This window comes from Apus apus, chromosome 4 (genome assembly GCF_020740795.1).
Source record: "Apus apus isolate bApuApu2 chromosome 4, bApuApu2.pri.cur, whole genome shotgun sequence".
NCBI lineage: Eukaryota > Metazoa > Chordata > Aves > Apodiformes > Apodidae > Apus > Apus apus.
The window spans coordinates 54,881,545-54,896,086 of record NC_067285.1 but is presented as its reverse complement, the minus strand read 5'-3'; the positions used below and the strand labels follow the sequence as shown (position 1 = coordinate 54,896,086).

At 41.2% G+C, this 14,542-nt stretch overlaps 1 protein-coding gene across 1 annotated transcript in view; it reads left to right on the top strand.

The window, feature by feature from the left end:
• Positions 1-14,542, top strand: part of RNF150 (ring finger protein 150) — a 127,091-nt gene that overhangs the window by 55,998 nt on the left and 56,551 nt on the right. The window contains exon 2 of the mRNA XM_051618574.1: positions 12,521-12,771. Within this exon, the coding sequence (XP_051474534.1) occupies positions 12,521-12,771 (251 nt within the window). The remainder of the gene's footprint in view (positions 1-12,520; positions 12,772-14,542) is intronic.

The following is a 14,542-nucleotide window of genomic DNA, read 5'->3' as shown; positions in this document are numbered from 1 at the left end:
CCTGTGCTTTAGTGTAATCAGAAAGTGGGACTTGCAGACTAGAGCATGGGCAATTCAGGGAAAGCTTCATTCCTAGGTCTGCTATTCATTTATTCAGTGACTTGAACACCTTGCCCCACTCTTGATCTGATACTATTTGCCTGCTACATTACAGCCACTGGAGAGAAAAGATGATGGTGTTACAGCTGCAGACAATAACATCCTACCATTCAGTGGGATCATAAGCAACAATTTCTAGGCAAGGTCAAATGCAGAAAAGCAAACTCATAGTCCTAGCCAGATTAGTTCAACTGGCTGGTACAAGAGCTCAGTGACTGTGATGGTAAAGAGAGAGTTTCAGCTGCTACTACACGTGCTTTTGCTATGTGAATCAGGGCACAGGTTGATTATATACTTAGGCTGAACAGTAGCAGACAAGGTTAAATCATCCTTAGCCTAGACTGTGGAGCTGACAGTTGAATCAGTCAGTCTGAGGAGTATTAGCTAACACCAGAATAGTTCACTTGGGCAAAAAAACCCCAAACAAAAATCTAGAAGTCTACTCAAGCAAACCCTCTGCCATCCCAAAACAGCGTTTTTTGGTGGCTTGTTCTCAATTTTGTCTTAGTTGTTCTTAATTATGTCTCAATTTCTGTTATTCCGTTTTTGTTTGTTTGGGTTTTTTTTATCACATAAACCAAACTATTACTGAATTTTGTCTTTAGAAAATCCTGACAGCATAGTTAAAAAGGAGTTTGTTGCCTCCCAGACTTTGCCCATGATGTACAAAGAGGCCTTGGGAGTTGTATTTTACTCTATAAATTCTCACATTCTCTGAAGCTGATGTCCTTAAAAACTATTTTAACCTGGTTTGCATAGGTGTAGGTAATATATCAGTTTGAAATCCAATTTTAGTTAAGCTTGTGTTGAAAGACCTAACATTTCTCTTCTGCTTGATTTTTTCATTAGACATTTTAAGTGTTGCTTACCCTAGGGGATTGGAGGGACAGCTGGAGAATTGCAGAACTGACAGTGCTAGAGAGTAATAAAATAAAACTTGATTTCTTGAGAAAAGATGTGAGTTTTATTATCTGAATAATTTGGGGTTTCCCTGATTTTTGTCTGATTTATACTAGTTTTACCTTTTTTACTTCAGTATGTGGAATTGGTCCCAAGTTTTAAGTGGCTTTTAACCACACTACCTGAAAATTAAGGCCAAAGTTTCAGCAGCTCTGCCTCGTCCTGAGGGTGGAAGGTTTCCCTGAAAAACTATTGAGAAAACAAGATCTCTTCAGCAAAAATAAGAGAGACTTCATTATTCCTGTGTATGGCTGAGGTAAAACGAAGTGAGGCATGTCCCCCTCAGTGTTGAGGTGTTTGCTTGATTTTTGTTTCTTTATTTAATTCAGGAAGCCACTGCTATTTGGGTGTTAAAATACCTCATAAACTGACAGAGGCTACAGATGTTCCCTCCTAATTGGTGTTAAGGCCTTGACCAGGCTGGAGGGAAGAAACCTTCTGCAGTTGGGTTGGGTGACATTTTGTGGGAAGCAGCTGATGCTGCGCTGCATGTGTCCCCTCATTTCCTTCCTCTGCTCCTCTTGCCTCAGCATGCAGAGGTGACTTATTTCCCATTCCCCCTGGACCTGGGAGACCAGCAGTGCTGGGCACCCACCTTGCTGGCAGCAGAAGGTTGCCTTGCAGGCAAGATGTGAGGCTGCTGGACCCCTAGCAGCGTGTGTTTTGCCAAGAGTTGGGAAGGTGTGAAAAGAAGGGTTACTTGAACAGAGAAATAAGGGCATTTCAGTTTTTTTTTTTTTGCAGTTTTTTCATGATTTTGTTATCACTGATTAAAACTGAATGAGGGCTAATTCTACATGAAAGCTAGAATGCTGCTTTTGCAGAGGTTACAAAGACTTGTGCCATCAGTTGTCCTGGTGACGCTAACATGAGGTGACAAAGATGAAGGTTCAGGCTTGCGAATAGAGCTTACACTGAGAATAATGACTGAAGCCTTTTTTCTTCCTGGGAAAGTCTTTTAAAATGGCAGCACCTACTAAAAGTGTTGCAAACACACCCCTATTAATCAAACCTATTCATCCCCTATATGGAAAAGTATGTTCAAAGGTATGGAATAGCTTCCATATGAGGAGTGACTGAGTAAGACAGGGATCATTCAACTTGGAAAAGAGATGACTAAGGGCACATATTGTAAAGGTCTACAAAATTTCCATAAAAATCTAATGGTACTGAGAGAGATGTTCAGCAATTTTGGAGGGTTTGGCAATGTGTTGGTGATACCCTGCCTGTTGGCTTGTATTCTGCTGATGTGTTCCTGGCCCTCTGCCTGAGATTTGGCTTATTTGTCCTTCTGATTTGTTGTTACCATTTTATTTTTCCCTGTGTTTTTTTTTTCTTTTGCTCATTTTAACTCATTGTTCTTATCAGTTATTTTGAATCCCATCCCCCTGCACAGAGTGATAAAAGCAGTTAGTGTTTTTGCACCTCTGGGAAAGTTTTATCTGAGTGAGGAAAACAGAAAACCCCTGAAGTAATTTTACAAAATTCCCGGATTCCTGCTCCAAACCTGTCCCTTGCCCGGCTAATTCAGGGTCACTTGAACTGGAATGTGCCCAGCAGCATTGCTTAAAACCACACCAGATGTGCTGATGCTGTTTTCTAGTTCTTTACCCTTTCAGTCATCTGTGCTTTTTAAACCGCAAAACACACCAGCCCACACAGAGCCATCAGACTTGTAGAATGTGGCTTCAAGCACAGCTGTCTTAATCTCTTGGTCTGGGGATTGTCTGTGTGGGATTAGTAGGCGAGGGTGTCTGAGGGCTGCTTCTGTGAAGCTTCATCTTCTCTGGAGAAAAGCGGATGTGCTGTAAGGCTGCTCTGACTTGCAGGTTTGATGGTGCAGGAGATGGATGTGCATCTTCATGCCTTTTCAAGCCGTGTCACCATGTCCCTTTTCCTTCAGCCTGTAGTCTGTGTCCCCCAGTCCTTGGATCAGTGTGAAAGCTGGGGAGGGGGGCCTGTGGGGAACCAAGAGTAGCCCTGAGCTGTCCCTGTGTAGTAATTCGGGAGCCAAGGTGGAAGATGTTCAGCGGGACCTCTGCCAACGTGGTGGGGTGACCTGCTGCACCTGAGAGGTGCTGGGGGGAGATGGGGAGGGTGCAGGAGAAATCGAGGGTGAGAGCAGCACAGCAGAGGGGGCTCTGTGGTGCCCTGGGGGGCTCTCACCAGCCCATGGGTGCTGCACTGCCTTCAGAGCTGCTGGGAACTGATGTAGTCCCAGTCATGGGGACTGCAGTGATGATGAGAACCAGTGATTAAGAAACCTTCATCTGGTCCCCATTTATTTCCTTTGATGAACAATTTTCAACTAGAGTTGTAGATGAAGCCTCATGTTTAAGAGGTATTTTCAGTGTTTGAAACATCATTTTAGAACTCAGGCATTTTAGTTGAAATGTTTTAATAGGTGTCTTCCCTTTCTTTTTTTAACAGCTTAGAAAATTCTAATGATACTTTACTCTCCAAGGTCAAATATTGTTTACTTTGCATATGGCACTAATATTTTAAACACTTCCTCTGAAGTTAGGAGTAATGGGTAGGATTTGTCATAACATCAGAAAAAAATTACTATTTCTCTGGATTAAAAGCTGTATTAATTTGCATAACAACTGCATTTTTTTCTGCAGATAGTTTCATGCTTCCTAATTTTACATGTGTTTTCAATATCCTTTGTTCATGAAGTCCGCAAAAGACAAATGACATATAACTCTATTAGCAGGATATAATGCCATTTAGGTTATTTAATTTTGCAAACAGCAGCTCCAGATACTTCCAGTGTCGTTGATGTGTTTCCCTCATTTTATCTTTTGAGTATTCCATGTATCTTTGCACACCTGTAGGCTGCATTTCTGCTGAGCATGTTAATGTATTGCCAAAGTATGGGATTAAAGTTCAGAAGGAGGAATTCCAGGTCCTTGCTGCAGTTAGCTGTGCTAGAGGCACAACAGTGGGAAGCTGTGCTTCTTGCCAGGGTTCAGTAGCTCACGGCCCCCCTGGCCCTTCCCAGAGTGGTATGTTGTGAGAGCACTCACAAACAGTGAGGATGCTGCCTTTTAAAACCATTCCAGTATGAGCAGCCAACGGTTTTGACACCATATTCTGGGCAAACATCCTGATCCACCCAAATATGGGCTTGCCTGGGGAAGGATCCACAGTTTAAAAGGAGGAGTGTTTAAAGCAGGGATATAGTGACAAATTCAACAGGCGTGTCCCCATGCAGGGAGAAGACAACAACAGCATCCACCAGCTCTTGTAGAATTGCCCTGCTAGCAGAAGGAGGGGCACTTCAGAATGGCAGGGCTGTGTTGAATCTGCCTGGTGTCCGCAGAAGATGTGGGCAGCTCCAGCCATTCTGCTTATTTATCCTTAGTGGTGCTTTCCTGTCAGGGATGAGACTGGGATTTAGATGCTCTACCCTTATCTTCCAAGAGCCTTTAATGAGTTCAACACACTTGCTCTAATTTCCCCATTTGTAAATGAAAACATATCTGTTCTGAGAGCACCAGGCACGTTAACTACCTTGTGTTTGCGTTGTACTCTACCCTGACTATATAAGATGCTTTTTGAGGCATATTTTCTTTTGGCACAATTCCAATGAATATAGCAAAGCAGCTTCTGCTTCAGGCAGTGGGTGTGTTCTGCCACAACTCTGAAAAGGTTGTACTTCACTAATAAATTATCCTTGTAGTAATGTTTTGCTGTGGGTTGGAGCTTATCCTAGCTTTAATGCCTGCTTGAAGGAGTCTGTTTGGCCACCTTGTACATGAGAAAAATCATCGAGCATTGCAATGCAAATTTCAGAACAGAGGACTGTTTGTTTGGGTTTTTTTAACAAGAGGTTAGATTTAGATTAGGTATTAGGAAGAAGTTTTTTTACAATGAGGGTGGTTAATCACTGGAATATGTTTCCCAGGGAGGCAGTAGAAGCCCCATCTCTGGAAACATTCAAGGTCAGGTTGGACAGGGCTCTGAGCATCCTGATCTAGTTGAAGGTGTCCCTGCTCACTGCATGGGAGTTGAACTAGATGACCTTTAAAGGCCCCTTCCAACCCAAACCATTTTATGATTCTGTGAATTCATAACAAGTGGCATATGCCATTAACGGTATAGATTGTTTAGAAACTGAGGGAGATTTCTAGAGGTCTTTGGTACAAATGATTAGCAGTTGTAATGAAGTACTATCCTGGTTAAGGTAACCGAGTCTTGAAAATTTGTGCATTGGGTTGGGGTCTGAGAAAACCTCTCAGAGAACCGCTTGTTTTCTATAATTAAGTGTGAATAAATAACACCATGTTGGTTCGTTAGCATTGGTTAGTTCAGCAGACTGATGAGCTGACACTGTGGGAACCAAGCCCAGGAAAAATGAAGCTATCATGCTGAATTTTATTTTGTGAGTTTTGTAGCTTTTTACTTCTTTTCCTTTGCTGCGGTTTCTGCATAAAATCAGAGGAAGTCAATGTATTTTGAGCTCTTACAGCCTTGGCAAAATCAGCATTGATTACAAAAACATGAACAGAAATTTCTTTGTCCCTAAACAGTAATAAACAGTGTCTGAGATCACAGCCAGAAGCATCTTTCCTCTCCTGGTTTAAGCATCAAAAGAAATGAACCGAAAACAACTCTGCTGGAGGTTATTGTTGTTCACTTTGGGACAAATAGAAAACTATTGTATTTGTTACTTAAATACTACAGCCAGCCATTAACATCAGTAGATCTTTTTTCTTTACATGTTGCTTGATTATCCTACTAGGTATTTGTCCTCCTGCAATGAAAAGTATTTTGTGACAATAAAGTTGTCTAAGGAAAAAAAAAAAGTTTGCTTAACAGAGTTCCCTTCTTTTACAAATGGGAAAAGTGCTGTAGGGAAAAGGTGTTGATCACTCCTCTCTCCATGGTTGCTGCATTTGCCTTTTAAGGAAACCTGATTTACAGTTAAATGTTTTGGAAGATGGGCAAAGGACCAAGGCGAGTGCTAACAGTGCCAAGGAGAAGCGGGAAATGAGGAAGAGGGATAAGCTGAAGGAAATATCTCTCTGCTCTTAAACAGAAAAGGAAAACAAATTGTAAAAGTGGGTGGGAGGAGATTAAAGCACCTACGTCATTGCAAAGCAAAGGCTCTAGAGTCAAAAAGAAAAAAAAAAATTATGTGGTGAAAACTTGTGTTCTAATAAGCTTGATATCCACAGAAACGGGGCTGTGTGCTGCTATGCTATCTTTGCTTTTGGCCTTCCCCTGCATTTTTTTAACTCTCAGGCTGGACATCCTTGACGGGGGTTAGGTCTGCCTGCATGCTGTGATTCAGTTTTAGCAGTGGGGACAGAGAATGGTCATGGTCCTGCTTTCCTTTCCTGCTGGCAGCTCTCCTCCTGCACGTGGAAGGGTTCAAGGGCAGAGCAGGGCTGCTGGGGCAGGGGGCATTGAGGGTAGGTGGTGCCTGTGGGCCCTGTGGGGGTTAAGGCAAAGACTTCTGCATCCCACTTCATAGCCTTCCCTCACTGTAGGGTGAAGTCCTGTCCAAAACCTCACTGATCCCTTGCTCTTGGTGACAGAACCATAGAATGGTTTGGGTTGGAAGGGACCTTAAAGATCATCTAGCCCCCCTGCATGGGCAAGGACACCTCCCTCTAGACCAGGTTGCTCAGAGCCCCATCCAACCTGGCCTTTAACACTTCCAGGGATGGGACATCCACAACTTCCATGGCAACCTGTTCTAGTGTCTTACCACCCTCATAGGGAAGAATTTCTTCCTAATATATAATCTTCATGTACCTTCTTTTCAGTTTGGCAGCACAGTAGGTCCTTGTGCAGAGCGAGTGCTGCTGAGCTCGCAGGAGGAGCCACTGCAGCCTTGGCACTCACTGCGTGGGGCTGGCAGGACCCACAGAGCATGGGTTGAGCCCAGGGAAGGGTGCTCCAGAGCTGGGTATGGGCAGGCTGTCAGATTGTTTAGATCTGCATTTATTTTCTTTTTTTTCCAATAGCTGCTAGTTACTGAAATTGATTCATAAAAACGATTTTTTTTCTTCAAGAAGTAAAGGAAGACTTGCTTAGGTTCTTGCACTTGCCTGCAATATTTCCAATCCTGGGCCCTGCACAGGACTTGAACAGTGTTTTATCAGAGCAGTTTTTGAACTCTGAAACAGTGTTTGAGATTTCAGTTATAAAATCTGCAAAACAAAATGCTTTAGTATTTAATTTTTATGTACAATATAAGAGAAATCCTTATTTACATCTTGACAGGACATCTTGGAGAAGGCTCTGTATGCCTCCTTAATTGGAATTCTAATCAAATAATTCAATTAATTACTTCTAAAACTGACTTCTGGCACTTGCCAAGCATGAAGAATTAAATTGTCATTTCTAAAATGTGACAGAAACATACCACTTTTTAGAGCCCCTGTCAAAAATTGACAAACCATTCAAGCAACAGCCCATCACCATGTGGTCTGACTGTTAATTAGGAGAAGAGAGGACTGTTTTCAGTATCACCCCTGAATCTCCCATAGCAGAATCAAGAAATCTTTAGTTTTATCTACACAGTCTGTGGACAAGGTGGAAAATCTACTTAAATCTTCTGAACGTGAAATCTGTTCATTTCTTCTACAAAAGCCACTGTTACAGAGCTCAAGTCTTTCTTTTCCTCTGTCACCATGAACAGATTGTTACTCTTGAAAAAGTTTGCAAATTTGCATAAAAGCATCCCAACTGAAGTGTATTTTCATAGCCAAGTACTGTGGGGAGGAGGGAGGTTTGGACAGGGTCTTCCAGGTCTTTTTCCGAAGTGTGTAGAAAACACTCTGACTTCATCACAGCTTCACATCTCTGTTGTCTGCCACCACGTGTAGATGTGGGAGAGCAGCTGGCACCTGCTGCAGACTTGCTCTGTCTTCCCTGGCTCCAGAGTTTCTCCTGCTGTTAGGAGATGGACACCTCTTGCAGGCTGGGGTGAGGAGGTGCCCAGGGTGACCCATAAAGGAATGTGCAGTGCTTGGGGGATTCAGTACATCAGAGAATCATAGAATTGTTTTGATTGGAAAAGACCTTTAAGATCACCAAATCCAAGCATTAACCCAGCACTGTCAAGTCTGCCACTAAACCATGTCCCCAAGCACCACATCTACACGTCTTTTAAATACCTCCAGGGATGGTGACTCCACCACTTCCCTGGGCAGCCTTTGCAAATGCCTGGCAACCCTTTCAGTGAAGAGGTTTTTTTTTCCTAATATCCAATCTAAACCTTCCCAACACAGCTTGGGGCTGTTTTCTCTTGTTGTGTTGCTTGTTACTAAGGAGAAGACACCAAACCCCCTCTGGCTACATCCTCCTGTCAGGTAGTTGGAGAGAGCAATGAGGTCTCCCCTCAGCCACCTTTTCTCCAAGCTAAACAACCTCAGTTCCCTCATCCATTCCTCAAGAACTATTAATTCCAGAGCCCCATAAAGGAAAGTTCCTTCAGGAAACAGTCCTTTTACCCTGTTTTACTAGCCACAGGGCTTTGCGTTTGGTCCAGCTGAACCTGTCCATAGCTCGCCAGCATGGCCCTTCTGGAGCCAATGGCTCTCCTGAATGATGCTGTGGGATGCAGAGCTCAGAAGAGCTGCCTGAAGATGGGCAGCACATTTTCTCTGCCCAGAAATACTTGATTTGGCAAATATGCTTCAGCAAGTTAAAGTGACTTAAATAAACCCTTACTTGTTTTGTTATTGGCTCACAAAGAGAGAGCACAGATATGTTAAATGTTTCCTAAGCCAAAAAAGAAGAAAAGCAATCTATTCAATGCAGCCTGCATACCTTTGATTTATTAATTTCTGCTTCATCCTGACAGTTACTTAAGAATTCATGTCAAAATCTGCATTAATCTTGGCCAGAAAAAGAAAGGAATTGTGTTAGGTAACAAGTGCCACAAAATGCAGTTACCATTGTGGGTGGGCTGAATGAAAAGCATCATTAGCATTTAACTTGCCAGAGAAACATCAGTACATAATACCAGATACTTTCTGGTTTTGGAGTCTGTTGAATAAACGTGTACCTGGCAGTAGAAATTGAAGTCTCATTTCTCCTCTTGAATGTGTGTGGTTTTCATGTACATTGGAGCTTCCCATGTGTCATTAGATACTGAAACAGAGGTAATACAAATATTTTGTTGTATAAGGGAGAAAAGGGAAATAAACTACTTTCTCTTTTATATTTTTTCTTTCTAGTATTGGGCATATTTGATTTAAAAATCTTTGCTGTTTGATCAATCAGGTCATTAAGCTTTCTCGATCATGACTTGGATAAATTGTCATAAACTCAAAAAAAAAAGTTTTTGAAAAATTCCTGTTTATTATTGCTGATTTGAGTATTTTTTTCCCAATAATGCTTCATTACAAATGGTAATGTTTTCCAAGAAAATAACCAGATAGCCTACAATTTGAATATATTAAGGGTTTGAATAAATAAAAGCAGCTACCTTCATCTTGCAATGGCTGTCTCTTCTACTTTGCATTTCAAAATGCAATTCTACTTGGTATATATCCATAGCAATTTACTTAGTATCTTATGTTTTTTAAAGTATCATAAAGGGCCTTAGGCTCAAGGTGACAGTGAACTAACCAGGCAGAGAGATACAGAGGAGAGAACAGAGAAAGGGAGGTCTGTGGCTATGCTTCTATTCAAAACCAGTTATGTTTCCACAGTGAAGCCAGAAAGCTGTGCTGTAGTTTAATCAGAAGGAGCAGTGACGAAAAACAGGAATGAAGTTAAATTTATGCAGGTTTTTTTCTCCCTCTTTTTCATTACCTTATTATTAAAGACAACTGTGGAGCACTTGTTTAATTATTACAAAAATAGTAATTTCATAATTGAACAATCAAATGTAATTCTTTAATTGCAACATATTATATCTAGCCTTTGCTCATTATTTACAGTTCTCCTGTAATGTACTAGGTTATATTCAGTTGAATTAAACATAATAAACATGTTGTTAAAGTTGTAAAAGAAATTTAAGATTCGAGATAATTAAACAGATATGGTACAGCCTGTATTTTCTACTGAAAACGTTTCTGTTTTTGTAAACTTTCAGGTAACGTTGTTCATAGTGTCCCATATTGTCCTGAAGGTGATGTTAGAGGCTTGTACTGGACAAGGAGTGGGTCAGAATGGTGGCTTTTCAGAGGAGTCAAAGAAATTAGTTTTGGATTTTTGGCTGTGGAATTTTTCACTATGGGTTCTTTTTGGCTGTGTGTGAAGTGGTTGCTTTGGTTTTCTTGTAGAGTGATTTTTAAATATTATTTTTTTCTTTAATGAAAGGAAGAGGACAAAGCAAGGCATGTGGGCAGCTAAGCACTGCTCCAGACAATTTGTCTTATTGACTGCAGGAAAATTACTGGCATGCCACCAGTGTCCTTCTCAACCACTTTGAGACTTGGCCAGTTCTCCCTGTTAGGGTAACGTTTGCATTAGCCTTTTGTAATAAGCAGGTATCAGAAGAGTTGCAGAGGTAGATTTATCTTAGCTACTCAAGGTGGGTTATTACTAGACAAAGAAAGGGAAATAGCAGAAAATGTTTTGTGAAAGACTATCAGCAGAAATGTTAACTTTCCTATCATGGATATATAAAACTCAGTTCAATATGTGTGTGTGTGTATATATATATATGTGTGTGTGTGTATATAAAAGTCAGCCGAATTATTGATTTCCATTGGTCATTGACTGACCTGTTCATAATCAGGAGTGTTATGATGGCAAGTCTCCCAAGAGCTAGAGTGGTGCAGTTTGCACTTCTGCTCTGGACTTCAGAGAGGAAGGCTCAGTTCCCAGTTTTGCAGCAGATTTCGTGTGTGAATAGCAACAGTCCATCACAGCTATTTCAATATCTCCAATTGATTGAGGCATCCAGCAGAATTTGATAAAAATTTCCACTATGGTTGGTGTTCTACATTTAACACCACCCATCTGTCTGCTTTAGTATATCCAAAATCCTGATAGACAGCTCCTGGTCTTTAGCATCTAACTACTTTTGAAAACCTGGTTTATAACTCCCAGGGCTTTTTGGTGGAGAAATATCTGAGCTGGACCATGAGGACCAGGGCAAAGTGGTGCACTGGTGAAACTTGGGTTGGATATCAGCTTAGAGGGAGAAGTTGTTGAAAATAAAAATTGTCAACAGTCCCATGCCACCTCCATAAATGTCTCTAGGCAGGCAGCACTTGGTCCTTTGGCCAAAGTCAAAATACAGGTACCTATGGGGTTAACAACATGCTGATGTTGATGATGTCTCTCTGACTTCAGACATCTCCACTTTGTACCTTTTTTTCTAAATGCCAGTTTGTGATCATTTCGTATGCTGCTGTTTCTAGCACGTTTCTACAGTAAAATCCATTTATTTTGTCCTTAGCCACTTAGTCAGTATTTGACTTTATTAGGTGTAAAAGCTGTCTATGTACTTGTTTCGTGGAGTGGAAGAACAGAGTATCTCTGATATTAAACCATAAAGCAGTGATAGTTTATATATAAAGCCAGAAAATGCATTTAACGTGCTGCCCAATCCCAGATAGTTTCAGACTGTATTGGTCATGCACAAAGGGGACATAAAATTATGAAAGGAAAATAGTTTCAGCAGCATGTGATGCAAATAAAATGAAACAGCTCTGTACAGAAAGGAAAGCTGGTGCAGAGTCAAGGATTGATGGATGGTAGAAGGCCCATTTCACAAGGTCATGGATCCAGAAGGCTAGACAGGGCTGTGGGACTTGCCTGCCCCATCCTGTTAGTGAGCACCCATTTGCCACGTCGGCTGTGCTGATTTGCATCTTTGTGGGTCATGCTGCAAACTGTTGGGTGCTGGCCTGGGCTGCAGTACTGTTTTTTGTGGAATGAAACAGTGCTCTTGACTTTAAGCTTGCATCAGTTAGCAAATCCAGCCCCCAGCAGGGGCTCCCAAATGTCTGTGTGGGCTCAGGCTGTGGGAAGCTTCCGGCAGCATGGGGCAGCAGATGAGTTGGGAACGTGTCAAGATGCTCTTGTCCCTGCAGGTTTCTCATGCTGCCAGCCCCAGACAAGGGTAGTGGTGCCTTGGTGCTTTCAGACTATGAAACCATGTGGGAATCTGCAATTGAAAGTATTTCTGATATGAGTGTGGAGTTTGGAGGGGCTTCTCAAAAGACTCATGACCTTGCAATAAGCTATGATGAATGTATGTAGAGTGTTGCATGAAAGGATGCTGACTGCAGCATCTCTTTCTTCAGTGCTTACAGCAAGATCGTCTAGATAAGCCTCAGCACCACTGGAATTCTGTGTTTACAGCAACTCATGAAGTACATTTTATGTATCTCACCAAGGCTAGCTTCTAGAAATGCACTTTGTAACTGGTTGCTATTGAAAACTTTTTTCTTCTTTTCCTTGCTGCATCCTTCTGTCGTTTCATTACATGCCGATAATTTGTTTTGCTTAAGGTTTCTTTTCTCTGTTTCCTGTCTCATAGGCCTAGAAGATGTTGTAGCAATAATGATTCCTGAACCCAAAGGAAAAGAGATAGTGAGCCTCTTGGAGAGGAACATTACTGTGATGATGTACATAACCATCGGGACACGCAACTTGCAGAAGTACGTCAGCCGGACCTCCGTGGTGTTTGTCTCCATCTCCTTCATCGTGCTGATGATCATCTCGCTGGCGTGGCTGGTCTTCTATTACATCCAGCGATTCCGCTACGCCAATGCCAGAGACAGAAATCAGGTGAGCAGTGCTGGAATGGCTATTTGTGTTTCCAAAAAAATCACTGTGGGATTCAGCTTACAAATAAAATTAGAGGAAATTGTGAATGTGTGGTAAAAAAACCCGAAACAAAACAACAAACTAAACCAGACCAAAAAAACAGGGAAGTGAAAAGACTGAGGATGTAAGAATGCCTGTGTTTGGGAAAAGTCAAGACTGCTGTCAATATAGATGGGATTCAGAAAAAAAGAAATAAATATAGTGTATGTGTATTTGGGGGGTTTTCCCCTGTGCAAAACACAAAAAATAAAAAGTTTATAATGTTTCTTAGCTAAAAGATGGCCTTGGTACATATAGCCAAGTGACATGGGAAAGTATATAACTAACAACCCTTAAAATCAAAATGATGATGAAAATATAGTGAGGGATGTGAATGTCCATGTGTGAAACATGGGTTCACAGTAAGTGAAGAAAGAAAAAAAGAACGAAGTGTTTTCATTTGAATACTACTTCAAGCCTCGGGCTTGAAAGGCAAGCACGTCTCTCTTCATTTAACAATGATCACTGAAGATGTAAGTGCTGTAGTGATAGCCACCAATATTATTAAATTGTTGCTTTTGCTTTTGAAATCTTGTCCAAACTCCCTCAAAGAGATATGAAACCTATATAGCTGGAGAGAAGTAAACAGCAGTGGGAATGAACAGTGGGTCCTGAGGCTCTCTGGATTTATAAGGCACGGTGCATCCTTGTGGTAGTTGAGCGGTGAATAATAATAGCAATGATAATAATAAATTCAATCCTTACTTGTCTGGATGCAGCTATCTTCGCATCAGCAGAACTGTGAAGCTGAGGCTTCTACATTTCATTCTAATAGTATGGTAGAAATTATCAATGTAAGAAATCTGAGGAGATAACCATTTCACTGCAAGGAAAAAATGCACTGTAATTCAGAGATGTTTCTGGACCTTTAATAAATTACTCTTGGGGCAGGGGAAGGTTTGCCATGCTTACCTTGTAGAAGAAATGGAACTGAGAGCGTTAGTAATCAACTTGTAGAGAAAAGTACTGCCACACACTCTGTGATGTATACTTAATGTATAGGGATCCCTCACCCTGCTCCATTGAAATTCAAGCATCCTCTGAAATAGAGAGCAGCTGCTTTGTATTTACAGACAGAAAGAATCTACTTTCATTTTAAATACACAGTATGAAATTTGGAATAGCAAGAGCAAGACTGTCCCAGCTGGAATTTGAACATCACTGGCAACAGATTGGCTGTGACTGCAACGGCTGTTATAATTTTTAGATGCTTTGGTTGCAAAAGCACTAGTGTGCCTAGCTTATGTATGTGAGTACCACAAGCATGCTTTCAATCAAGCAATTATACAGGCAGATTACCAGTGTAAATAGACATACATATACATGAGACCCAGCAAAATAAGAAGCTCATTCAGGTAATACGCTCTAGTTTGAAATTAATAGGTTTATATCTTCACGCAGACTTCCTTTTCAGTATTTTCTTTCCAGAGTTTGAACAAGACTAACATGCACAAGCAGTTGTACTGTGCAGAGGTTTTGATAAATTTGTTACTAGATGTGATCTTAAGAAGAATAGGGAAGCATGCCTCCTAAGCAAGTATTTATTACTGATTTTTTCCCAAAGCTGTAGCAGTGATACAGGGCAAACTAGAATTTCTTCATGTTTTGCCTGACATCACCTCTAATTGCTTTATTAGGTTTTTTTATATGAAAAATAGTAGTGATATGCAAACAAAGCTCACCTTTTTGTGTT